This window comes from Acinonyx jubatus, chromosome B1, assembly GCF_027475565.1.
Source record: "Acinonyx jubatus isolate Ajub_Pintada_27869175 chromosome B1, VMU_Ajub_asm_v1.0, whole genome shotgun sequence".
Taxonomy (NCBI): domain Eukaryota; kingdom Metazoa; phylum Chordata; class Mammalia; order Carnivora; family Felidae; genus Acinonyx; species Acinonyx jubatus.
Genome location: NC_069382.1, coordinates 133,084,571 through 133,111,856, shown reverse-complemented (window position 1 = coordinate 133,111,856; position 27,286 = coordinate 133,084,571). Strand labels below are relative to the sequence as shown.

Here is a 27,286-nt window from a genome sequence, read left to right as displayed (position 1 = left end):
TGATATTTGTAAAATGCTTAAATGAGAGCCTGAAACGTAATAAGTGTTCAGTAGATGTTAGCTGCCATATAATTAGTATTAATTTTTGGTCTTATGTAGAGATTATAACATTCTGTACATACACCTGATGGACTGATAAAGCAAGTACGTTTTTTTTTTTCATAATGATACTTTGTGTTTTTTTAATATAGTTGACACACAATATTATATTAGTTTCAGGTGTACAACAAAGTGATTTGATAAGTTTATATCCTATGCTATGCTCACCACAAGTATAGCTACCATTTGTCACCATACAATGCTATTACAATATCACTGACTATATTTCTTATGCTGTGCCTTTTATTCCTGTGACTTACTCATGCCATGAGTGGAAGCCTGTATCTCCCACCCACCTTCACACACTTTGCCCATTCTCCCACCACCTTCCTTCTATTAACTGTCAATTTATTTTCTGTATTTGTAGGTCAGATTCTGGGTTTTTGCTTATTTACTCATTTGTTGTTGTTAGATTCCACATATGAATATAATTATATGGCATTTGTCTTCCTCTGACTTATTTCACTTACCATAATACTCTAGGTCTATCCATGTTGTTGCAGTGGGTAGAGCTCATCCTTTTTATGGCCGAGTAATATTCCTGTGTGTGTCTGTGTGTGTGTACACACGTATATAGCCACATTGCCACATATTCCTAACCTGTCTATTGATGGACACTTATGTTCCTTCCATGTCTTGGCTATTGTAAATAATGCTGCCATAAACATAGGGTGCATGTATCTTTTCAAATTAGTGTCTTTGTTTTCTTTGGGTAAATACCCATTAGTGGAATTTTTGATTCATGTGGTATTCCTATTTTTAATTTTTTGAGGAACCTTCATACTGTTTTAGACAGTGGCTGTAACAATTTATACTCCCATCAACAGTGTATGAGGGTTTCTTTTTCTCCATATACTTGCCAGTGCTTGTTATTTCTTGTCTTTTTAATTTGAGCCATTCTAATGGGTATGAGGCGATAGCTTGTTGTGGTTTTGATTTGCATTTCCCCGATTATTAGTTACGTTGAGCACTTTTTCAGTGTGTTAGAAAAATGTCTGTTCAGGTCCTGAATTTTTTTAATTGGATTGTTTGTGTTCTTTTGGTGTTGAGTTGTAGAAGTTCTTTATATATTTTGGATACTAACCCTTTATTGGATAAATCATTTGCAAATATCTTTTCCCATTCAGTAGGTCTCCTTTTATATTGCTGATGGTATCCTTTGCTGTACAAAAACTTTTTGTTTGGTAGTCCCAGTAGTTTACTTTTGCTTTTGTTTCCCTTGCCTTAGGAGACACATCTAGAAAAATATTGCTATGGCTGATGTCAGAGAAGTTACTGCCTGTGCTTTCTTCTAGGATTTTTATGATTTCAGGTCTCACATTTAGGTCTTAAATCCATTTTGAGTTTATTTTTGTGTATGGTGTTAAGAAATGGTCTAGTTTCTTTTGCATGTTTGCATGTCCAATTTTTCCCAGATCTGTTTATTGAAGAGACTATCTTTTTCCCATTTTATATGTTTGCTTCCTTTGTCATAGATTAATTGACCATATAATCAGGAATTTATTTCTGGTGTCCCTATTCTGTTCCATTGATCTATATGTCTGTTTTTGTGTCAGTGCTATACCGTTTTGATTACTGCGGCTTTGTATAGTATATCTTGAAACCTGGGAGTATGATACCTCCAGCCTTTTTTTTTCCCCCCCTCAAGATTACTTTGGCTATTTGGGGTCTTTTGAGGTTCCATACAAATTTTAGTACTATTTGTTCCAGTTCTGCGAAGAATGCTTGGTATTTTGGTATTTTGTTAGGAATTGCATTGAATCTGTAGATTGATTGGGGTAATATGGACATTTTAATAATATGAATTATGATCCATGAGCATGGAATATCTTTACATTTGTTTGTGTTATCTTCAGTTATTTTCATCAGTGGTTATAATTTTCAGAGTACAGGTCTTTCACATCTTTGGTTAAATTTATTTCTAGGTATTTTATTCTTTCTGGTGCAACTGTAAATGGTCTTGTTTTCTTAATTTCTTTTTCTGCTACTTTATTATTAGTGGATAGAAACACTATTGATTTCTAGGCATTAATTTAATATCCTGTAACTTTACTGAATTCATTTATTACTTCTGGTAGTATTTGGGTGGGGTCTTTAGGATCTCTTGTATGTAGTATCATGTCTTGATCCCCGTTTAACCTCTTAACCAATATGGATGCCTCTTCTTTCTTTTTCTTGTCTGATTGCTGTGGCTTGGACTTCCAGTACCATGTTGAATAAAAGTGGGGAGCATGGACATCCTTGTCTTGTTTGTGATCTTAGAGGAAAAACTCACAGTTTTTCACCATTGAGTGTGATGTTAGCTGTAGGGTGTGTGTGTTTGTGTGTGTGTGTGTGTACACATACATACTCTAACCCTACTTTGTTGAGACTTTATCATTAATGGATGTTGGATTTTGTCAAATGCTTTGCAACTATTGAGATGATCGTATGATTTTTGTCCTTCATTTTATTGATGGTGGTGTATATCTTGTTGGTTGATTAGTTACTATTGAACCATCCTTGCATTTCTGTAATAAATCCCCCTTGATCCTGGTGAATCTTTATAATGTATTGTTGTTGTATGTGGTTTGCTAATATTTTATTGGGGATTTTTGCATCTGTGTTCAGGAATGTTGGCCTGTAGTTTTTGGTTTTTTTGTGTGATGTCTTTGTCTGATTTTTGTGTAAGGGTAATGCTGGCTTTGTAGAATATATTTGGACATTTTTCTTCTATTTTTTGAAATAGTTTGAGGAGAATAGGTATTAAATGTTTTCTGAATGTGAGTCTGTCTAGTCCAGAACTTTAATTTTTTGGTAGTTTTTTACTAGTGATTCAATTTCTTATAATCAGTTTCTTTAGATTTTCTATTTCTTCCTGTTTAGTTTTAGAAGATTGTGTATTTCTAGAAATTTATCCATTTCATCTATCCATTTCTTCTAGATTGTCTTATTCGTTGACATATAATTTTTCATAGTATTCTCTTATAATCCTTTGTGTTTCTCTAGTTTTAGCTGTTACTCCTCTCTTGTTTCTGATTGTATGTATTTGGGTCTTTTCTCTTTTTTTTCTTTATGAGTCTGGCTAAGGATGTATCTTAATTTTGTTTATTTTTTCAAAGAACCAGTTCTTGGTTTCACTGACTTTTTTTTCTACTGTGGTTTTTAGTCTCTATGTCATTTATTTCTGCTCTGCTCTTTATTGTTTTCTTTTTTCCTACTCACCTTGGGCTTTGCTTGTTCTTCTTCTAGTTCCTTTAGGTGAAGGTTAGGTTATTTATTTGAGCTTTCTTCTTTCTTGAGGTAGCCGCTTATCACTATGTATTTTCCTCTTAGAACTACTTTCACTGTGTTCCAAACATTTTGGATCATTGTGTTTTCATTTTCATTTGTCTCCATGTATTTTTTTTTTAATTTCTTCTTTGATTTCCTTTGGCCCATTAGTTGTTAGGGTCATATTGTTTAGCCTCCATATGTTTGTGTTGTTTCCATTTTTTCCTTGTGATTTACTTCTAGTTTCATACCATTGTGATTGGAAAAGATACATGGTCTCAGTCTTCTTAAATTTATTGAGGTTTGTTTTGTGGCCTAATATGTGCTCTATTCTGGAGAGGTTCCAAGTGCACTTAAAAAGAATGTGTATTCTGTTGTTTTTAGATGGAATGTTCTGTATGTATCTCTTATGTCTATCTGGTCCCATGTGTCGTTCAAAGGCACTGTTTCCTTTGTTGATTTTCTGCCTGGATGATCTATCCATTGATGTAACTGGTGTGTTAAAGTCCTTCAATATTATTGAATTACCATCAATTTTTCCCTTTGTGTCCATTAATATTTGCTTTAGGTGCTCCAGTGTTAGGTCTATAGATGTTTATAATTGGTATATCCTCATGTTGGATTGACCTCTTTATCATTATATAATGCCCTTCTCTGTCTCTTGTTACATTCTTTGTTTTAAAGTCTACTTTTTTTGATATAAGTATTGCTATGCTGGCTTTTTTTTTCCCCACTTATGTTTGCATGTTAGATGTTTTCCCATCTCTTCCCTTTCAGTCTGTATGTGTCTTTATTTTTTTTTTTTATGTTTATTTATTTTGAGAGAGAATGAGTGGGGGAGAAGCAGACAGAGAGGGAGAGAGAGTCCCAAGCAGGCTCTGCACTGTCAGCACAGACTCTGACATGGATCTTGATCCTACAAACCAGAAGATCATGACCTGAGCCTAAATCAAGAGTCGGATGCTTAAATGACTGAGCTACCCAGGCACCTCCCCCATATGTATCTTTAGATCTGAGGTGAATCGCTCGTAAGCAGCACACAGATGGGCCTCTTTTCTTTATACATTCTGTCATCCTATGTCTTTTGATTGGAACATTTAGGCCATTTACATTTAAAGTAATTGTTGATAGATATTGCCATTTTATTACTTGTTTTCTGACTGTTTTTGTATTTCTTCCCTATTCCTTCTTGCTCTCCTTCTTTGTGATTGATAAGTTTCAATAGTCTTATGTTTGACTTTCTTTCTCTTTGTTTACTGTGTTGATTACAGATCTTAAGTTTGTGGTTATCATGAGATTCATATATAACATCCTAAGTAGCAGTCTACATTAATTTAATGGTCATTTAAGTTCAAACACATTCTTTAAAAAAAAAAACAACAGAAAAAGAAACAAACACCTTTTCTTTTCCTTTTTTTTTTTTACTCCCCCCATGTATTATATGTATGTGATCATATTTTACACCTTTTTATTCATAATTTTCTTATGTTTACTTATGGCAATATCTTTTCTACTTAAGGAGGCCCCTTTAATACTTCTTGTAAGACTCTTTTATCTTCTGTTTGGGAAACTCTTTATCTTTTCTTTAAATTTAAATGATATACTTGCCAGATAGAGTATTCTTGGTTGTATGATTTTTCCTTTCAGCACGTTGAATATGTCATGCCACTCCCTTCTGGCCTGCAAAGTTCCTGCTGAAAAATCAGCTGATAGCCTTATAGGTTTTCCCTTGGAGGTAACTTTGTTTCTCTCTACACAGATGACTTTTATTCAGCCGAAATTCAAGATCTGTTTTTTCATGTTCACATATTTGCAAGAGACTAATTCTCTTAATGCAGGGGATGTTTATTGAATTTATGTCATGGAATATAGTAGGCATTTTGGAGAATACAAGATCATTTCACTCAAGAAGCTTTTATTTAAAATGCTTATTATAAGGGGCACCTGGATGGCTCAGTAGGTTATGTGTCGGACTCCTGATCTCAGCTCAGGTATTGAGCTCAGGGCCTTCATTTAGTTCAAGACCCACATTGGGCTCCAAACTGGATGTGAAACCTACCTAAAAAAATAAAAATAAAAATAAAAATAAAAAAATAAAATGCTTAATATGAGTAGGAGAGGTGACCTATGAGTAAGTGCTAAACTATATCTAGAAGTGGTTCAGAAAATTGGCTTATTTGAGCTCCGTGAATCTTACGTTTTGTAACAAATTGCACAAGCGCATGTGTTTTGTTCTTGAACAGGTTTCTGCATGTTTGTGCTGAGCTTGGTGAAGAAACATTATCGTCTGCAGTTTTATATGGTCTGTATTAACTATTATTCTGTAGTCACTGTATATAATAAAAACACTCACCTTTAATTTTTTTTTTCTGTAGTGAGTAGATCTAATCTGCTAGTTGGTGTTTTGCCTAATGTGGGGGCATTTCAGTTTTGGTTGACTATTAAATACAAAAGGTTTAAGTTGTAAAGTTTTTGAAGGTTTAAAAATTTTAACTGTTTTCAAAGTTTCCCAAACTCTTTCTTTGAATATTTTCAAAGCCTATAAAATGAAAATCAAATATTTGAAGCATGTTCATAGTCTCCTGAACAGTGTAAGGAAAACACATACCATGTTTTTCTAGAGAAAGTATCTTTATGTTTATTTGTTGTTAGCCTGAGCATAAAGAGAACAGAACATATATTTTCTTGGTAGTTGTGGTTAGTCACACAGTTGATTGCATAATTCTTTTTGCCCTAAGGTGTTTTTTTTGCACTGTATCATTGAAGTATGTTCAGTGTTTAATGAAATTTATCACTGTGCATTATGAACTTATTTTCTTAAAAGCTGGCTAATTATAAGATTGTAAAATGCAAAATATAGTATTTAAATCTGTGAATTTATGTGTTAGGCTTATTTTGGATTTGGATATATTTCCTATTCTTTATGCTTTGCTTTTCCCCATTAGGACATTCTATTGAGCATCTTCACTGGGAAACTAGAATTTCTTACATTTCTAATTTCTGGGGATCTTGAGAGGAGATTAAAATTCTCCATAAGAATCTAGAAATCATCAAGACAAGTTAGAAATAATAGAATGTGCTATGAAAATATAAATGGTGCCTACTGAAAAAAATTAAATACACATTTTGAAGAAACCAGGATAAAAAGAATTGGATCTTTTATACAGATAAAAAACAAAACAACTAATATATTATTTGCCAAATTGGGAAATAAGTTATGAATAAATCAAAATATTAAGAATTATGAACATTTTATAAATTCTAGTCAAAATTGTAAGACAAACATATAGAAACATTAGTTTTTTTCATTCATATTGTCCTCATACTGATGATGCTAAAAATTACTAAAGTGACATTTCTCAGGCTAGATGGACTTGATGAGACACACAAGTCTTTGAAAATCTGAAATCAAATACTGTCATTGAATAGTGCTGTGAAGACCAGTTTTCGAGAATGAAGAGCTGGCACTTAAGGGTAATTGGTCCCTGCTGGTTTGAGTTATTTGAAGTCAGAAATAACTCCTAATGGGAAAAAGCTACCATAGTGAATTCTGAAAGAAAAATCATTTTTAGCATTTTTAATAACTGCAGAATGCCAAGGAAAATGTTTCTCTCTAAATTCTGAAACAACCACCATAACTTTCTCATTATCATTTTAACTAATGACTCAAGATTATTGTATATTTTGTATATGTTTTTAAATTTAGTAGTGTATCAATACTGTTAGCTTTCTATTTGTGTATGAATTAAGATTACTTTGTTAAATGTCTTCATGGTTTTAAGGTTCCAGTAGGAACCAAAATGAATATAATTTACTAACAGCATTTATTCTGTATGACTCTACCTTTTAAAATTTGACTGAAAGTCATGCTAGAAACTTGTGTTTCAAAATTGCTATTGCTCCAGGGCTGCACTGATGAGTTGTGTTCACTAATTGTTTTGTTCTTGGGCTATTAACAGTTTGCATGGACTCATGTCACTTTACTGATAACAGTTACCCAGTCACATCTTGTCATCCAAAATCTGTTTGAAGGCATGATATGGTAAGGGGACAGTGTTATGCTGCTTTGTATTTATATCCTAGCCTTTTTAAAGCTCTTTCACATTGGACAGTGTCTTTCAGATTTCTACTAAAATGTGCTCTCTGTTGTTGCTCTATTTCATTAAAATGTCTTCCTGAGTTTTGCTTACCATTTGACACCTGAAGACAAATGCTTTGTTAACAACTTGAAAACCCTTCTTATTCGGGTTCCAAATAAAATGCAGGAAGTCTTCCTAAAAGATCCCACAATTAATTAACATTTTCAGGTGTTACTGCACCTTAGTGTGCCTTTTTACAAAGCACACATAGACTTTAAAAAGAGTATATTATTTTTGTGGAATGCAAAAAGTACATGAATGTTTGCTTGTCAGCAAACAGAATGCTGGCAATGTATTTTCTCTGGGTGAAAGTTGGGTAGGTTTTACTCTGCCTTTACACAGGAATAGGTGTCCAGATTTCAGATGGAGTTACTTGCTACATAGCAGTGCCTTGCAGATTCAGAAAGCATTTTTGTTTAAAATTATGAAAGTTATTAGTTAAAAATCAGAGTGGAGAAAAACTTACGCTTTAAGAAATCTGACCATATTTTCCCTGCGTTCTTTTAAGTCCATTAATTAAAATCTTTTAGAGTTGATAGGTTTTGTCAAGATAAAACCCTTCACAGCTCTGTGTTTTAATTTGTTTATACTGAGATGTGTGTATAACAAAGATTGTCTTCCATATGCAGACTTTTAATTGATGGGGAGCAGTTACTGAAATTAGTAGGTTCTGTACAATTAGTAGGGTTTAATGTAACTATAGGCTAAGATAGAATTGAAATTGATAATTATTCCTGAAAAAGAATTTTTATTAAGAGCTTGGTATAAATTTATGAAGATTATACTGTGTCTAAACAGATGACTTATTTCCATTTTGAAAGACCGCTTTTTAAATTCTTTGTTCTATTTATAACTTGTTCCTCATAAAAGTAAAATTTGAAAGTTTATAGCTATAGAAATGGATTGCTTAATATTAAAATTAAATTGATTATTTAATATTTTCCTTAGCAATATTCTCCTGGTATGTTAGTTTATTTATAGATTTTGCTCTGCTGAATTGCTTAATGGGAAAATTTACTTGATACTTATTGTTTCTACTAATGTTTTGGCAAGTGTTATGTTCTGGATGAGACTGCAATATAATCCAAAGGGCTATTGCATTGGTTCAATATGAGTCATAAACCTATATAAATGTTTGCCACTTAATCATATGGACTTTTTTCTGATTTTTTTTAAGGTTCCTTGTTCCAATATCAAGTGTTATTTGCAATGACATAACTGCTTACCTTTTTGGATTTTTTTTTGGGAGGACTCCATTAATTAAGGTAATGGAACAACATCACAAGGAAGCCATTACCATAACCTTAAAGATTAGCCACTGGAGAAGATCTCCAACAATTTGGTGCTGTTGCACATTTTTATTTCTGAGGTGCTTTGATTTTCCTTAGCTGTGTTTAACAGCCATAGTGTAGAGGCAGTGAGCCATGTTTCCCAGTGATTCCATGTGGATTCTTAGATAACCTGTTAGCTCCTCCGTAAGGACCTGACTCCATCATTTGTCCTCTGTCTTGTGAAGAAGGCTCATTTCATCTTTCTGCTGGTTTCTTTCTGTTAGCTATAGTGCAATTCTTCTTTCTTCATTCCCCAGCAACCCTACAAACAAGCCTTTCCTAGACTCTGCTCTCCTCTGTCACTGTCTCCTCTATCACCTCCTTTACCAAATTTTTTTTAAAAGTGTACACTTCATCACCTTCCCATAGTCCTGTCCATTTGTAAGACTTTTACACCCAAGCTTATTTTGAAAAAATTTGAGGCCCTACAATAAAATACTGATAATGCATGTAATAAGGAAAGGTTAAGATAAGGGAAAGGAAAATACATGTGAAAAGACCATGTGTTTTGCCTTAGATTTGGTTCTGCTTACATTCAGTGGAGGCAAAGAAAGAAATGAATTAATGAATTATACAGTGCTCATTTTGGGGAAGAAAGAAACAAACTGATTCCTCATGGAAAAATAGACCTTTTACTAGAACTGATTACCTTTAAACAAACTTTTCGTGTTGGGGCTTTAGATAGGGTTCTCCCCATTCATGTATTATGCAAAGTCTTTAATAATATCCCCACGAATATTTTGGTTGGCTATTTTGATGTTACTGTATGAAGGCAGTTTGGAGGGACTGGGACAATTGTGCAGATACAAAACCTGTTTGTTAAGAATGATACAAGAGTAGCTTAAGTGTTCCCAGAGGAACACATGGATGTGCCTGTCCTTTAAAAGTCTTCCGTAAGTTCTTCCCCATGTAAGAGTCCAGCAGCATACAGCATCAGGCTGAGCTATAGGGAGGGATACAGCAAGCAAGGTATATATATATTTTTAAAAGTTTCTAAAGCTGCTGCAGCATCAGGGCAAGTGATTAAATATTCAAGACTTCTGTACCAGATAAGTTTTTGGCTTAGAAAGCCTTCAGAGAGGCTGTTATGGTTGTAGAGGAATCTTACTATTTGATTTTGGACACAGATTTCTAGTGAATTTACCAGGCTGGATTAGTTGTATAATATACCCATATGTGATTAAGCAAGTTAACCCCTAAATCAGTTTTATATAGGTCAATTTAATTTGAGAAGTCATTTTTAAAATAATCAACAGGCACTTTTGAATTTGAGTCAACTACTTCATGACAGTAATACTGAATCATCCTAGGAAATTGTCTCTGTGGCAGAATTGTTATCAGATTTGTCAAGAAACCATTTCTGTCAACACTTTGGCTTTGGGTTTTATGAACATCATTTGGACAAAAGGTCTATAAAGAGATCAGGTAGATTAGCCTGTCACCTGTTTCTGTCTGCAGAAACTTCTGTCTGATATTTATTTGGCTTCTGTCCCCACCCATCCACTGAAAGAGTCATCACAGAGGCCATCAGTGATCTCCCCATACATCAGTCCTTATCATATAGGGCACCTCAGGGAGTTAGAGCTGTGCACTCCCAAATCTTTTCCTCCTGCCCCTGCATCACTGATTTCCAAACTTTCCTCCAGATTTCTCTGCCTGAATGCCCCATTGACTGAGAAACAATAGCCGGAATCTGAAACAGTATCTATTATTAGAAGCACAACATGTTCCTTTCTTCATGGAGACAGACATAGATTGTGACCCAAGGGAGAAGGATATGTGAATACTTGTGGAGCAAATACTGTATCTGGAGTGTTTTGCCATTTCAGGAAGAGGTCTGTTGAATGCATGGCATTTTTGAGAATATATGAAAATCTCATGTGCTGCAATGTCTGTGTTTTGTTATACTCATTCTTCTATTTTTTGTCAGTTGTAGGTCAATACAGACCATATGTACTTGGAATGACTATATCTCACCCTTACTGCAAGAACCACCCTATTGTGGGGGTTTATATAAGCATAAGAGTCATGGGACGATGATTTCAATATAGAGTTCATAGTTCTTTGGGAGAGAAAAAAATAAATTGAGGTTATTTATACAGAAACATATATTCACAGTTTGAGGGTCTAAAATGTGTTAGATATTACTAGAGAAATTTGTACAAATAAATCGGGATCATGGAATGAAGGAAAAAGGTTTGCAAAGCCATTCCATCAAGAAAAAAGTACGGAGAGATGTATAAGGTATTGTGGGAATTCACTGAAAACAATTTGCCATATGTATTTGTGTGTTTTGTGAATGTAGTAACTTTTTAATTTTATTTGGCCTTTTTTAGTTGTCTCCTAAAAAGACTTGGGAAGGATTCATTGGCGGTTTCTTTTCCACAGTCGTGTTTGGATTCATTGTGAGTTTTACTGAGATGTTTATTTTATTTATATTTTGAAAATGGTGGCAAATTTATCAATCTATTTTGAACCTAAAAAAATTGAACCACAAAATGCTAATAATGTATTTATTGAAACCCATTAAACAGAGCCAATTCTGTACTCCAGTAGTTCTCATCATGGCCTCATATCAGAATTACCTGGGGAGAGGGGTGCCTGAGTGACTCCATTGGTTAAGTGTTCAACTCTTGATTTCAGCTCAGGTCATGATCTCAGGGTTTTGAGATCAAGCCCTACAACAGGCTCCCTGTTGGGTGTAGAGCCTGCTTAAGATTCTCTCTCTCTCTCTCTCTCTCTCTCTCCCCCTCTACCCACACCCTCCCTCTTAAGTAAATAAGTAGGGGCGCCTGGGTGACTCAGTCATTAAGCGTCCAACTTAGCTCAGGTCATGAATCTTGTAGTTCATGAGTTTGAGCCTTGTGTTGGGCTCTTTGCTGACAGCTCAGAGCCTGGAGCCTGGTTCAGATTCTGTGTCTCCCTCTCTCTCTGCCCCTCTCCTGCTCATGCTCTGTCACTCTCTCTCAAAAATAAACAAACATTAAAAAAAAAAACTTTAAAAATATGTAAATACATATATACATACATCTTAAAAAAAAAAAGAAAAATAGAATTGTCTGCGTTGCTTATACAAAATATATGTCCTAGCCCTATCCCATCAGTGGACTCCCCGTTAATTCTGACGTACAGCTAGATTTGAGACCCGCTGTTGTGCTGTTGTGTTTGGCAGTTTCTAACAGCTGTTTTGCCTTATGGGGGACACAGGGACACAGGTGCTGGGACAAGTGGTGGCTTTGAGAAAAGCAGAGAATATAAACGATGTTGAAGAACTCTGTCTCCTTAATGCATGCTGGCTAATTGATTTAGTGGGGGTGTTTGCTGCTGTAAACCCAACTTGCAGGAAAAGTTTGATAAACATAATTGACATTTACTTTTAGCCATGCATAATAGATATTGTTAACATTTTAATAATTAGTGTACAATTATGGAATTTATGTTTGTATTAAAAGAGGTCTCATGAGAATTAATAAAGTTACAGTAAAATGGCTGGATAGAAGTATGCAAAAAAAATAACTGGTAGAAAGTTTAATTTTTCAAGAGTCTAGTCCCTGATAGTTCTGAATATATTCTGTAGCCAGATGTGGAGTAACTGGTAACAACATGGAGCTTTGAGAGGGAGCAAAACACAAATAAGTGCCAGGTTCCTGGATGGGAATACGACCATAATTGCCCTATTTAATTTGTAAGTTTAGTTGATTCTCAAGAAAGTGGCAATAGAATTGAGTAAAATTATTCTGATGTTTATGTGGTAGAATACTGGTGAGATAATAATTGATAAATAGAACAACAAAAAGAGATCCAGGCTTGTCCAATGTTTTTACATCACAAAGCAGGTATAATTAGAATATTAAGTTAAATAATACTATAAGAATGTGGTATTAGTATCATTAAAGACTTATTTAGAAATACTACGAGAATAGCCATATCATTAGAAGAAAATAAAGAGCTACTCTATAAGAATATAATGCATGACAAAGTAACAAGGAAGGAAATTACTTACATATATTTTTTAATAAATGATTTTGAGTAAACTGGTTGGAATGGTTGGATTAAATCCATTCCTAGTGTCATATTTGTACATTTGTTAACCATTCTTCAGCAATATAATGGGGCAAATGGCTGCAAAATAAGAGGGTGACTGTTGTCTAGCAATTTAAATTTATAATGAAGTATTTTATGTATCTTCTCCCATGGCTGAGGATAGCTAGTTTTAAAAATTGTAGTGATATGGCTATAAGAATACTTTAGTAATAGTTTCCTGGATTGGTTAAAAACAATGGTGTTTTTCACTTATTAGTAATTTTGAATAAGCAGTTGTTTATTGTTGAAATTGATGTAACCATAATTTATGCAATAAATTTCAGTCCTGTACTCTCTCATCCCTTTATAATTGTTAGCTTCTGCTAACATTCATTATGTGTACTTTAAAAAAGTAAAACCTTGCTGTAATACAGCAGTTTTCTTTTTCTCTTTCCCCTTCTTTCTTTTTGTTGTCCTACAAAGATTGTAAGATCACTGATTTCCAAGACCTTTTTATTTTCTTTCTTTCATTCTCTCTCTCTCCCTCTCTCTCCCCTTCCTCCCTCCCTCCCTCCCTCCCTCCCTCCCTCCCTCCCTTCCCTTCCCTTCCCTTCCCTTCCCTTCCCTTCCCTTCCCTTCCCTTCCCTCCCTCCCTCCCTCCCTCCCTCCCTCCCTCCTTCCTTCCTTCCTTCCTTCCTTCCTTCCTTCCTTCCTTCCTTCCTTCCTTCCTTCCTTCCTTCACGGAGAGAGGCAGAGGGAAAGAGAGAGAATCTTAAGCAAGGCTCCATGCTCAGCACAAAGCCCAATGCTGGGCTCTGGGATCGTGACCTGAGATGAAATCAAGAGTCAGATGCTCAACTGACTGAGCCCCTCAGGCGCCTGGAAAAGCTTTTTGTTTTCTAATGGCTTTTCAGAGTCTTTTATTGGGTCATTTAAGACCATCTGACTTTTAAAATACATAGCAAAATGTGAATGCAAAGAAATTTTGGCATTCTGTCTCTGGTCTTTCTGACACATTATGATAGTTAAGAAATATGATAGATAGACAGGTTTTTTTCATTCAATGTTTCATGGACTCCTGCTTTGTTATTCAGGCTGCCTACATGTTATCCAAATATCAGTACTTCGTCTGCCCAGTGGAATACCGAAGTGATGTAAACTCCTTCGTTACAGAATGTGAACCCTCAGAACTTTTCCAGCTTCAGAGTTATTCACTTCCTCCCTTTCTAAAGGCGGTGTTGAGACGGGTAAGATAAACATAGTTAAGGATCCTGCATCCCAGAGTTTAAGGTTCATTTAAAAATAGGACTAAACTTTTTGCAAGAAATCAATTTGTACAGAATTTTAAATTCAATGATACAGAAGTGGTATCACTGTCTACTTAGCATCAATAATATTTTCTATTCCCTTGTGACTTCCCTTTCTCAAACATAAAATGAATATTACTATCACAAACCAGTTGTCTCTTAGGAATTTACTTGATAGTTTGATTACTGATGCTAATTTATCTTGTATTTTTTTTGAAAATATTTTTCAGTATTTCTTAGATTTCTACAAATCAAATGGTTTACAGTGAGCTTCCCTTGTAACTGGTATGAATTGACTCAATTTAAAGCGTAATTAAAATTCAGCAGCTCAAAGTCCCTTGATTTTTAGGGGACCCGTACTAGTACAGAAAGCAGCTGCTTCTAAGAAATCAGTTTACCTTCAAAAATCACACTGTTGGCATTTAAAAGCAATACTGACATCTCTCACTGAAGGATGTTGACAAGCTGTCTGGTAGAACCCTGCTGATCCATGCCATCAGGACTGGTGGTTGGTTGGTTAAAGCGGGGATGAAACAGGTGTGTACTGTGTACGTGTGTGTATCTGAAATATTTTTAACTAAAATCCACAATTTTGAGGAGCAGATTAACCAGTAAATTATTTCTCTCCTTGAGTGTTCAATGCACGGATTCCAAGAATTGTTTTCAGTGTCCAAGCCATCTGTTATCTGCTGTAAAACTTTTTGACACTACTGATCTTTGCTTTGGGGTAAGGCCTTCACTTTGAGAATGGGTCCAGAGATTGGTGTTCTAAAGAATCTTTCTTAAACCACAGTATTTATGTACTGTCTACAACTTGTAGTTTTAGTTTCTTTAAAATGGAGCAAGAACCAAGCATTTACAAAATAATTAGACTATAGAATTCTTCTCAATTTTTGTTATCTCCTCTCTGAATCTTTTATAACTGTCTTGCTGATGCTCAATTTGGTGGTCTTTTTGAAAGCAGCTTTGAGACAAAGACCAAATTTCCTTTTATTTTGTCATACAAAATTAAAGTGAAATAAAATACAGAATTAAAATATATAATTACAAAGTTCTACTGGTAAGAAACAAATTCAGAAATCAACTCAACCGATTCTTAGCCTACAGCTCAAGTGTTGTAGAAGTTTCTAGATAAACTAGAGTATCCTATCAACTGCAAGAGTTGAGTGTTCCAAGTGCTGCCAGTATGCCTACGGAGGGAATGGAGAGTGCTGGCTACGTAGAGAATGGTATTGAGAGCGTACAAAATATTTTTCTCCCACGATCCTGAAAGTTTGTGAAGTTAACAAAAATGTGGCAAATGGTTTGACTTAATATTTATATCATGGTTCTTAGTTTAGGTGGCATGCTCAAATATAATTTTATTGCAGTTAAACCCTTTCCCCCTTTTTTCTGTTTAGGAAACAGTGAGCTTGTATCCTTTCCAGATACACAGCATTGCTCTTTCAACATTTGCGTCATTGATTGGCCCTTTTGGAGGCTTCTTTGCCAGTGGATTCAAAAGAGCTTTCAAAATCAAGGTATGTGTTTAGAATCTTTGTTACATTATTAGAGAATTAGAGAATGTAATATAGTTGTAATTTGGTTTTCCCTTGGTCTCTCACATTTAGCCTCTGGGCAAAAACTTTTACATTCTAGTTGTTTTGGCCTCATAGAAATGCTTCCTGGCTAATTTTGGTGTATTCTATCTCATTAAATTTTGGTCAGGTCAGGTTAATACATTTTATTTTTAAGTTTTTTTTTTTTTAAGTTTATTTATTTTGCGAGAGAGAGCAAGCACGAGCAGGGGAAGGGCAGAGAGAAGAGAAGAGAGAGAATCCCAAACACACAGGCCCTGCACTGTCAGCATGGAGCCCAATGTGGGATTCAAAGTCACAAACTGCGAGATCGTGACCTGAGCCAAAACCAGGAGTTGGATGCTTAGCCGGCTGAGCCACCAGGCGCCCCGTGTTAATACATTTTAAAATGTCATGTCCACCTCATTTATAGAATGGCATGTGTCACTTAATGTTGGGACTTCAAGTGCTCATGCAAGAATCCAGCTATGAATTGTCTGAGGTTTAGTGTTATGCCATAGTCTCCCTTAAAGACACAAGCAGGAGAGCCTTTGCATATGACCATTCATTCTACTAGCTGTGGGCTCAGTAAACTCTTTGTGTAAATGGAGAAATCATACATGTATTAATCATATCGCAGCTACTGAACTCTGCCACTGTAGTGCAAAAGCCCTATGGGCAATATGTCAATGAATGGTTATGACTGGGTTTTAATAAGACTTTATTTACAAAAACAGGCAGTGGGCTAGACTTGACCTGTGGGACATAGTTTGCAGATCCCTGTTCCAGATACTTAAACTTATCCCTATGTTTTGTTTAATTTAGGTTCTCATAAAGTGACGTATGTTTGCCCTGTTATCTCAGCTGTCCTTACATGCCTTCCCTAAGAGTGGATGTTGTGCCATTAGGAGTCAGAGTGGCTACTGAAGGTGGGGTGAACAGGGCAGGCCTCTCTGGAGGAGGTAGCATGTGAGCAGGGGTCTGACAAAAGAAGAAGGATGAGTCCTGTATAGAAATCTAAGGAAGAGTGTTCCAGAAAGTACAAAGGAGACAAGGAGCTTAGACTGAAAGGGAGCAAGAATAGTGTGGCTATGGCAGAGAGTAAGTGATCAGAATGCATAATTGATAAGGCCAGATCCCACAGGGCCCAGAAGCCAGGGAAATAAAAAAAAAAAACAAAAAACAAAAAACAACAACTCAGTGAACACTTGCAGTGGGGAAGATACTATGTTAGGTGGAAAGCAGTATGCAGAAGTGTATAAGATGTCTCTGTTCTCAAGATGCTCACTGCCTTCTAGGGGAGATAACACACATCCACAGTGAACCACAACAACAGCCATGCGTGAAGACTGTCCTGTAAAGCCTGCAAACAGCAGAATGGAGTTGAGTTAATATGGCTCTTTTGTGCATTGGTTAGTAGGGAAGAGAAGTAAGGAGATGTGTTGGCAAGAAGTAACCAAAGAATTTTTCAATAATTGTTTTAGATAGAGAAATATTGCATTTAGAATGATACTTTCTTCAGAAGTCTCTAATTCAGGGTTTCTTGTTGAATGATGATACTATTTTGCATGTCTGAAATGAAGGTATAACAACTGTTTAGATGTTTTTTGGTTGCCTGAGTAAACTAGAAGGGTGATCCATCATTTCTATATCCTTTGCACTCAGACATGTGGCTATGTCTGTACAGAGCCCATTGGAGAGATGTACTAACCATTCCCTCAGTTTGGCCATTTAATGGACTAATGTGTCCCATGTGACCTATTTTGATTTTCTTTTTATCCTAAAACTTAAAAAAAAAAAAGAATATATATTATAATAGCAAAATATTTCAGAGTAAAAACTATTAAACATGAGTTAGAACCAGTTGTAAATCTGTCTCAACACTAGAATAGCTCCTTAAGTAACTTCTGGTTAAACAGGAAAAGAGACTAGAGCAGTATTAGATTAATAATAGATGATAGCGCTTTTTATTTAGAAAAAGCTTTATTAACTAAAAAAAGTTAGTGCTGGATTTAATATTTAATTAGTGTTACTTGTATGTTTCTAGTCAATTTGGTAATCATTCCAACATCGGTGCATATTTGAAAGATGTGATTTTAATTTGTTAGACATGTTACAGTAAGTTTGTATTAAGTGGAAAAATCTTGTAGTATTTTTCTGAGAGCCTGTGGTCCCAAAGAGACATTTCCAGGTAGGAGTTTTATAGCAGGTGATTTTTTTTATTTTTTTGAAATGTTTACTTATTTTTGAGAGAGTGAGACAGAGCATGAGGAGGGGAGGGCCAGAGAGAGAGGGAGATACAGAATCTGAAGCAGGCTCCAGGCTCTGAGCTGTCAGACAGCACAGAGCCTGATGTGGGGCTAGAACTCACAGACTGTGAGATCATGACCTGAGCTGAAGTCAAACACTTAACCCACTGAGCCATCCAGGCGCCCCGATAGCAGGTGATCTTTTTAAAATTTACTCATATGTTTGTTTGTTTCTGAAGGATTTTGCAAACACCATTCCTGGACATGGCGGAATAATGGACAGATTTGATTGTCAGTATTTGATGGCAACTTTTGTGCATGTGTACATCACAAGTTTTATAAGGTACTTTTCGATTTTTAAAAAATGTTTTATTAGATGATTTGAGTTCTCATTCCCGTAGGCATTAGTTTGAGTTGCTTTTTCTGTCAGTGGTACTATGTAATATCAAAGGGGAATGGTGACCATGGAGCTGTCACATCTTACTGCCCTGAGAAGTATGGTTAAATTATAATTATGTTACATATATTTGAACAACTTAAACAATAGTGTATGTCATGGTCTTTAATAGGACCAAGGTAAGATCTAGTTAATGTGGATAATACTGGATTGAAATATTAGAAAATTTAATTTCTCATTTTCTGTGGTGTTACAATGGTGTTACATTTTCTTTTCAATTAGTGAATACTAATTAAAAAGGAGGAGGACATAATAATTCATCCAGTCCCCCAGTTATTGCTTGAGTGCCTCTGATGCATTGGGGAATATTCTAGGATGTATCACAAAGAGAACAAAACAAAGTTCCTGACCTCAGAGCTTCTATCCTTACTGGGGAGTTGGACGGAGAAGGTGGAGAAGTGAAAGATAAACAACTAAACATAGCGTTTTAGGTGGTTCTAAGTGTGATGGAGAAAAGTAGAGCGGGCTGAGGATTATGGTTGTGGGGGTGGAGATGTGGGTGAGTGGGAGGGTATTGCGGTTTTATAAAGGGTGGCTTATTCTTGTTATACCTAAGGTTTTGGATCTGCCCTAAAATGCCAGCTTGGGGTGTGAAAGCAAACCACAGCAACCACACATGAACTTTATTTTCCATGGTCTCTACTAAGTGCCTGACCACAGAACACATGTATTTCCTTTATAGAGTATCTGGAGTGAAACTCATATTTGTAGATCCTTAAATACACATTTTAAATATATAGCCTGAGCAGTATAGGAGTTTTTGTATTAATCTTTATTTTTCTTGAGCAGTCTTGTTACTACATTGATCTTTCAAAGAATCAAATTCTGGCTTTGTTAACTTCCTATTTCATTGATGTCCACTCACATCGTTCATTCCTTCATCTTTCTTTAGATTCAATTTGCTATTGCTTTTTGAACTTCATGAGATAAAGCTTATTGATTTTCAGTCTTCTTGCCTAATATAGTCATATAATACTGTAAATTCCCTCTTAAGTACTGCCTTATTCTCATAGTATATGCTATATTTGTATTTTCATTATCAGTTACAAATATTTCCTGATTTCCACTAGGATATCTTCTTTATCATGTGCTTTATTTAGAAAGGTGTTGATTACTTTCCATACAAATGGAGATTTCCTCATTCTCCTTCCTTTATTGATTTTTGCCTTAATTCCATCCATTGTGGTCAGAAAACATACTCTTTATTTTTCCTTCTTTTGGTGGAGGCTTGTTTTATGCCGCAGCATACCATCTATGCAGGGATGTGTTCATGTGCACATGCAACAAGTGTGCGTTCCACAGTTTGGGGACATAGGGTAGTACGTGCCAGTTAGGTGAAGTTTAGCTACATCTTCTGTACTGATTTTTGGGGTTTGTTTTTTCCATCTCATCATTCTGTGAGGAAGAGAACTTGATCAGAATCTCCCACTGTGATTGTAAATTTACCTATTTCTGTCCTGTCAGTTTATGCTTTATGTATTTTGATGTTGTCTTAGGTATATACACATGTAGGACTGTCCTGTGTCCCTATTGAATCGCTCCTAAGGTCATTATATAACATCCATCTTTATATACTACTTGCTTAAAGCCTATTTTGTTGGATCCTAGAAGAGCTGCATCAGCCTTCATTTGGTTAGTGTTTATATAGGGTTTCATTTTTAGCGTTCCTTTATCCCTATATTTAAAGTGTGTTTCTCTTCTAACAAGCATATAGCTTGATTTGTTTTCTTATAACCAAGATGACAGCCTTTGTCTTTTTAATTGGAATATTTAATCCATTTATATGATTTATTTACTGATATCTTTATTAGTATTTAATGCTCAAATCCTTAGAACTCTATTTTCAGATGGTAGCAGCTTTTAGGGTATTAACTCAAACTTTTTTTTTTTTTAACCTGCTATTCTCTCCATAGAGAAGAGTCATGCTGAGCCATGTTGTCTACCATTTGAAAGCAAATATTTAGACTATTAGAAATACAGGGCAAGTGCCAGGATGCATCTAGCTGGGAGCACCTGCTGACATAATTTTGCATTTAGCTGAACTTGCTAGAATACCCTTCCTTTTCTCTGTGGGTCCCTACTCTGGGTTTGTTATGAAGTTGCTGAATCTTTTGAAGAGATGTAAGACAAGCTGTGCCCTGACTTGAGTGGACAGTGGCCGTGAGAGACATATGGCCACACTTTTGGCAAACGAGTTGAGCCACGTGCATGAAGGTAACCCATGGGATGGCTGATCTATGACATCGTGCAGTTTTTTTAATCAAAGATTTTTGTTGTGTTATCCCTGCATAGCAGACATTTCTTTGCCGCTGGGTTTCCTATTTCCTATAATTCCATTTGAACTGATAGTCCTTACACGGATAACTAAATTTATGATTTACAGTATTTCTCAGAATTCGGTGCCATTCTCCATATATCATTTATGTCTTGCTTTTTCCCATTGGATTTTACTAATCTCTCTTTACAAAAAGTAAACCATACTCTCCTTTACTGATTCAAATAGACTGTAGAAATTGCAAAGAACAATACATACACATTAAATTCTGAATCAGTTCATTCTGAATTTGAGAGAATGACACTTGAGAAGATCACACAGGTATAAACAGGTTGAGTTCTAGCGTCTAAGGGGTGGGGAAGTTACAATCCCCTGACTGCAAAAGTGTCACAGCAGGGAGAGGGTAGGAGTCCTGTTTAGAACCTTTTCTGACTGAGAGTGCGAAGGGCAGGAAGAGAAGGGCTGGAGTGGGGATGCTGGAGGAGCCAACCCGAGGATTGCTGAGGTTGCTGCTTGAGGAGAGGCCCTACGCTGCCCTTGGGATGTCCCCTGGAGAGAAGGGTGAGGGCATCACGGGCTGCCTTGGTATTGCTTCAGTTCCAGCCAGGCTTATCTCGTCACCACAGGGACTGCTGGGGGTGGGGGTGAGGGGGGCAGGCTGTCTGCCTCCTTTTTTCAACTAGAAAAGACTCACTTTTGTTTCTTATATTGGGGCTCACCTAAGACTTTCTTTGGAACAAAGGCTGTGGCATCTACTGCAAATCCTGGGTTGGGGCTTTTGTGCTGGGCCAGCACCTTTGTGCCCTGTCTCTTGAACATTCATAATTCCCCAGGGGCATTTCTTGAAGTTTCTTTGCAGCTAAATTTAAAAAAAAATTCTTTTAATGTTTGTTTATTTTTGATAAACAGTGAACAGAGTGTGAGTGGGGGTGGGGCAGAGAGAAGGAGACGCAGAATCTGAAGCAGGCTCCAGGCTCTGAGCTGTCAGCACAGAGCCCGATGGGACTCGAAGTCATGAACCGTGAGATCATGACCTGAGCTGAGGTCTGACCCTTAACCAGTTTAGCCACCCAGGCGCCCCTGAGGCTGAAAAATGTAAAGTATATTTTCAGGTCCTCTTTTGGCTTATCTTCATCCACCAGGAATTTTGATAGTTTTTGTGTCTTGTCCAGTCTCAGGACTTGTTAGCTGTTCTCACCTTTCAGTCAGGTTGCCCTTTTGAGAAGTTTTGTAGAACTTAGATTTGCATCCCCTAAACTGCCTAGTGTCGTTCCTGGGTTTTGTGTTGGTGCGTTCTTCCCAAATCTAGACTGTATGCCTCTCAGTGCAGAATGTTTCTGGGTTTTTTTCCTCCCTTTGCCACTAACATTGGGCACGAAAGTGAGCTTGGTCAAGTAAAGATTGTCACTCTGCGCTTAAGTGCATGATTTATTTTCAGTTGGGGGTATATGCCTCCTTGAGCTCTCTTAAAATAGCCTGAACTTGGTCTTCTCCACTTTGTCCTCAGGGGTCCAAATCCCAGCAAAGTGCTACAGCAGCTGTTGGTGCTTCAGCCGGAACAGCAGTTAAATATTTACAAAACCCTCAAGACTCATCTAATTGAGAAAGGAATTCTGCAGCCCACCTTGAAGTTATAGCTGAGTCCAGAATGGGAAGGACTGACAGTAAGGAATTCTACAGAAAAGCACTGACAGATGAAATTTTGTAATTGTACAGAAAACTGGTTGAAAATGCAATGGATTGAAGTTTTAAAGACATGAATGTTTCTTCTCTAAAATTACTGTGAATATTTAACCAACACTTGAGCTAAGTTATGAAATGAGTAACAAGTGATCAGCAAAAGATCCTGTACTTTTTTCTAAAGAGTATTTTCTGATGTAAACTTCCTTCCCCTGACTTGCCTAGATTTCATAACGTAAAAGACTTTGTGTTTTAAAGAGTCAGACAGAAAAAGAGTAAAAATTGAGGATGTCTTAAGATTGCATCTGGCATTGTGCCCTTTGCACAAATATTTACTTTTGTACTTGGAGCTGCTCTTAATTTTAACAAAATGTTTTATGTAAGGCACAACAGGAAGTTAGTTCTCCTGTACTTCCTCCTCTTAGTCTGAAGTTGCTTCTGAAGGGCTGAGTTGGATCCAAAAAAAAAAACCAGAAGCTTGTCTGCTTTTCAAAGAAGTAATCATTTGCCAGGGAAAAACATTCCACTTTTCAGTAGGTTCAAAAAGAGCAGACCTCAGACTCTACTCCTGATAAAATTGTTTGGAAAAAACATGACCTTGCAAAAAATTTTCAAGAAAAACAAAGGAGAATTGTGCTATGAAGAACATCATGTACGCATCCTCCACAGATGACAGGAGCTCAGGAGGCAGCAGAAGACAGTGATGCGTGACAACAGGCCACCTCTTGGTCGAATTCTCTGCGTTTCCTCATTTCCCTCTAAACTGATTTCCATCAGTTTTGCAGCCTCAAGCACATACGATCGATATAGAGGGTGGCAAGTAGGGGTGGAGGCTGAAGCACAGAGGGGGTGCAAGAGTAGCCCTTCCCCAGATTAGGGTCTGCCCACTTGTGTCCTGGGTGCCTCCCTGCTGGTGCCTGTGAAGCCCCCTGGACACTCACCCGGGAAGAAGAAATCTGCCTGGAGACCTAATCCCTGACGAACTCTGTGGGTACAGCCAATCTTTGTTCCGTTCCTCTTTCACATCATGTCATCAAATCCGAGGACAACAGCTCGTTATTTTTTTCTTCCAAGAATGAAAATCAAGCAGAAGTGATTCTCATCTTCAGAACAGAAAGCACATGAATGCCAAACCTTTCCTTTGTTGGACTGGACACTGTAACCGGATAAGAAATGTGTTGTCATCAGTGAATGTAAATAAGCTGCTGTTGCTGTGTGCTCTCTATATCCGTATTTATTGTATTGAACAGTTGGCATTAAACCTTCAGAAGTTGCCTAGCGCTCCTTGGCTAACTGTTCAAAGAGGAGAAATAGATATATTTTCAAGAATGTTTTGCTAATGAAAAGAGTACTATTTTTGTTTAAATCAGAAATAAATTTCAATTATTTTATATTTCCGTTCTACTACTCTGAGATAAAAGATAACATATCTGCTTGGGATCCCTGGATGTAAATCTATAACTAGCAGCTTCATCCCGTGCACCACACGATTATAGTAGATAGAATTAAACTCTGTACCAAGAGTCTGGTTTTTTGGTTTGGCGTGCGTGCGGCCAGTTCATCTGCCCCGGAGGTGCTCAGTCAGTGTCATTTCACTCTATCCTGTAAGAACCTAGCACTGGCACTGGGAATGTTATTACAGGAGGGAATTTTTCCTTTCAAAGGCTACCTACAAGTTCATGTTTAGCATCTCTCATTTGTATTTGCCTAATTAAAAGCTCCAGATGTTGATCCTAAAAGAATTTAGAGTAACAAAGTTTAAAAAACAAAATGAAAAAATTTGTAACAGGAACTTTGAAAACTTGTTGATTGCCCAATTAAGAGCTGCTTGGAGGCACACAGTTCCTTCTGCATTTTTTTTTTTTAAGTGATGGGTGAGGCGCTGCGATACAGAATTATAAGAGCATTACTGAATACACGTATTATAAAATCAATATTATAAACAAAATACTATTAACAATAAACAAAATATTAAGCTAGAAATATTTGGGGTCACAGTAATAGCTTCCCTCAAATATGGTTTTAGAGGTGGGTGAACATTATGTGTAAAAAAAGTAAATTCTTTAACAGAGCTCTAAAGATTGACCTTTTTAGTGTACTTTTGTAGCATGTATATTAAAATAGAATATATTTTAGCAAGAGATTGCCATAAAACCCTGACTTCGATAATTTTTATACTTGCACCACGAAGAGGGCTTAAATTCCAGTGTAGGAATGTGGTGGCAGAAAAAGACGACTAGGGACTTCCTTCACAGTAATGGCTAATTGTTCCAAATCTGCTATCTTTGGAGGTACTCTAATTGTATTAATTGCTTGACTTTTTAACCTGTGGGATGCAAATATTTCCTCAGTGCTTTTCCCGTAGTGGTGGTGCATATACATTTACTGTCTGTGAATAAAAAGACCACACCCATGTCCCCCCCCCCCCCCTTGGTACTTTGGTTTGAACAAAGTATCAATTTGTTCAGTAAAAAAAAAAAAAGTAGAAACTGGACATATACTGTATATGGGTGGGAGATAGCTTATGATTTGTGTCAATGAGTTCTCTGAATCTTTTACTGAAACTGAGGAAAATAAAATTGAAACAAATCACATTTTAACTTTGTTGTGCCATTTTCTCATCAGAGAAGAATCATTCATTCAGCTGGTGTTTACAAAGTGACAGCTGATGTGTAAGCATCGTGTACTGGGTATATTCCATCACCAACATTGACAGTGACACCTTCAGGGCTGGGATATGTGGTTCTGTGATGGTGGAACGTGTGTTTGTTGAGAAATGATGTCCTCAATAGAGGACTGAATTTTTATGATATTTTCCACAGCTTATAATTACACATTTATTTTTGTGAACCTCTGATCTGGCTTTAAGCTATATGGACGCTGAATAGCGTCAGGTTTGTTTTTTTTTTTTTTTTTTAATTTTTTTCTTTTTTTTTTTTTTAACGTTTATTTTTGAGGCAGAGAGAGACAGAGCATGAATGGGGGAGGGTCGGAGAGAGAGGGAGACACAGAATCTGAAACAGGCTCCAGGCTCGGAGCTGTCAGCACAGAGCCCGATGCGGGGCTCGAACTCACGGACTGCGAGATCATGACCTGAGCCGAAGTTGGCCGCTTAACCGACTGAGCCACGCAGGCGCCCCAATAGCGTCAGTTTTGATCAGCCATTGTGTTTCCGGTGTTTGGCTCCCATGCCGGCACTCTCGAGGCCCTCAAACTTCTGAACAATGATTGAGTATGGAGTCTTAAGACCCAAATGTGTACATTCCTACTGATCTTTCTTGGATAGCCCCTCCTCACCTGCCCCAGTTCTCATTTTGCATAACTCTAAGATGGATGTCATTTTCCCTAGTTCCTAGGGTTAAGTAAAAACTCATATGAATGTACCATGATTTTGTCCAGCATAGAGGAGCTGATTAGTAATCCTTAGTTTCCTTTCTTCCTATCTGCTCATCTGTTGCCCATATCCAGTGCAAAGTGAGACAGTTTGGTAGAACTGACCAAAAAGGTAACCACATTTGGCCACTTACGATTTAGGTGGTGTTAACATGAGTCCCTTGAATGGTAGCAGCCCATCTGTCTAATTCAGCAAACCTAGAATGTTTCCCAGACATCCAGCCCCAAGAACAAGAACTGTAGTTCTCTGCCTAGTGACAAAAGTAGGTAAATACTATATGAGGCGGATGTTGATTGGGGCAATAACAAATGTGTAAACCAGAGTGGGGAAATGGGAGACCACCATTCTGGCCTCCACAGAGGATCTGTCTGCCCTATAGACCATCCGCAGCCAGTTCTTGCCACCTGTTCCAGAAACTTTACAAACTTTAAAAGTCAGGCCTTAAAGGGGGGCTCCATTTGGGATGCTCTACGTTGTGTCCGCAAATAAAAAGACAGGTCTAGACAATTGAGCCAAAATCAGATCCCTGTCCTGCCTTAATCCCATTGTCATCCTTTTCCTGTGGAAAAGGGGAGAACATTCTTGAATCATTAGATAACATAGAGACTCAGCGTTGATGAATGGAATGTTAGAAAATGGCAAAGTGAGTTTCTAAAAGGAGCTGAGAAAATACAGCTTGGTTCTCTAATTGTGTACAAAGGACATGTGGTTGTAAAGCAAAAGCCTTGTTCAGATAGAGAAAATTATTGAGGGATGGTCCACCCAACGGTGTCCTCTTAGAGAATGAAATCTCAAACTGCGCTCTGTCAAACTTACAGCACAACAGTATGGTTTGGGGGCATAAGCTCTTACCCTTCTTGCCACTGGGCATCCTGCTTGAGTCTGATGGGTCCAGGTGGCTTTTGAATAAAAACTGCAGTGTCAAACTTCAGACAGGACCTAAAAGAGCGGTAAGTTTGGAGAACGTCTTTGAGTACTCTACTAAGTATATTTTTGATCAGTTTTAACCTCAAAAAACTTGTGAAGAAAAGGAACCCAAAGGCTTCAGCTAGTATAGGTAAGACACACAACTGAATTGCCAGCAATTCCATTTGCTTTTGCTTTTTCAACAGCTGTATCAAGATATAGTTTATGTACCATAGCATTGTACAACCATCACCACATCCAGTTTGAGACGATTTCCATCACTCAACAAAGTTCCCTGGTGCCCATTTGCAGCTAATCCCCACTCCAACCCCCAGTCTTAGGCAACCACTACTCTGCTTTGTGTGTCTATAAATTTGCCTTTTCTGGACATGTCATCCACATGGAATCATACAGTAGGTAGTGTTTTGCGTCTGGCATAATGTATGTATCAGTACTTCATTCCTTTTTAGGAATACAGTATTTTGCTGACCTACTTACTAGTGGCATTTGGGTTAGCTCCAATTTTTGGTTATGAAAAATGTTGCTATGAATGTGGACATGTCTTTGGTTATGTCTTCATTTCTCTCAGATTTCTAAAGGTGGAATTGCAGGGTTATA

At 36.9% G+C, this 27,286-nt stretch overlaps 1 protein-coding gene across 1 annotated transcript in view; it reads left to right on the top strand.

Annotated features, from left to right (window-relative positions):
• CDS1 (CDP-diacylglycerol synthase 1) overlaps positions 1 to 24,772 on the top strand; it is a 70,875-nt gene extending 46,103 nt beyond the window's left edge. The window contains exons 6-13 of the mRNA XM_015079532.3: positions 5,595 to 5,653; positions 7,311 to 7,393; positions 8,668 to 8,755; positions 11,158 to 11,226; positions 13,939 to 14,091; positions 15,552 to 15,671; positions 18,196 to 18,299; positions 22,196 to 24,772. Coding sequence (XP_014935018.2) covers positions 5,595 to 5,653; positions 7,311 to 7,393; positions 8,668 to 8,755; positions 11,158 to 11,226; positions 13,939 to 14,091; positions 15,552 to 15,671; positions 18,196 to 18,299; positions 22,196 to 22,325 — 806 coding nt within the window. The 3' untranslated portion in view covers positions 22,326 to 24,772. The remainder of the gene's footprint in view (positions 1 to 5,594; positions 5,654 to 7,310; positions 7,394 to 8,667; positions 8,756 to 11,157; positions 11,227 to 13,938; positions 14,092 to 15,551; positions 15,672 to 18,195; positions 18,300 to 22,195) is intronic.
• Positions 24,773 to 27,286: the final 2,514 nt, after the last annotated feature.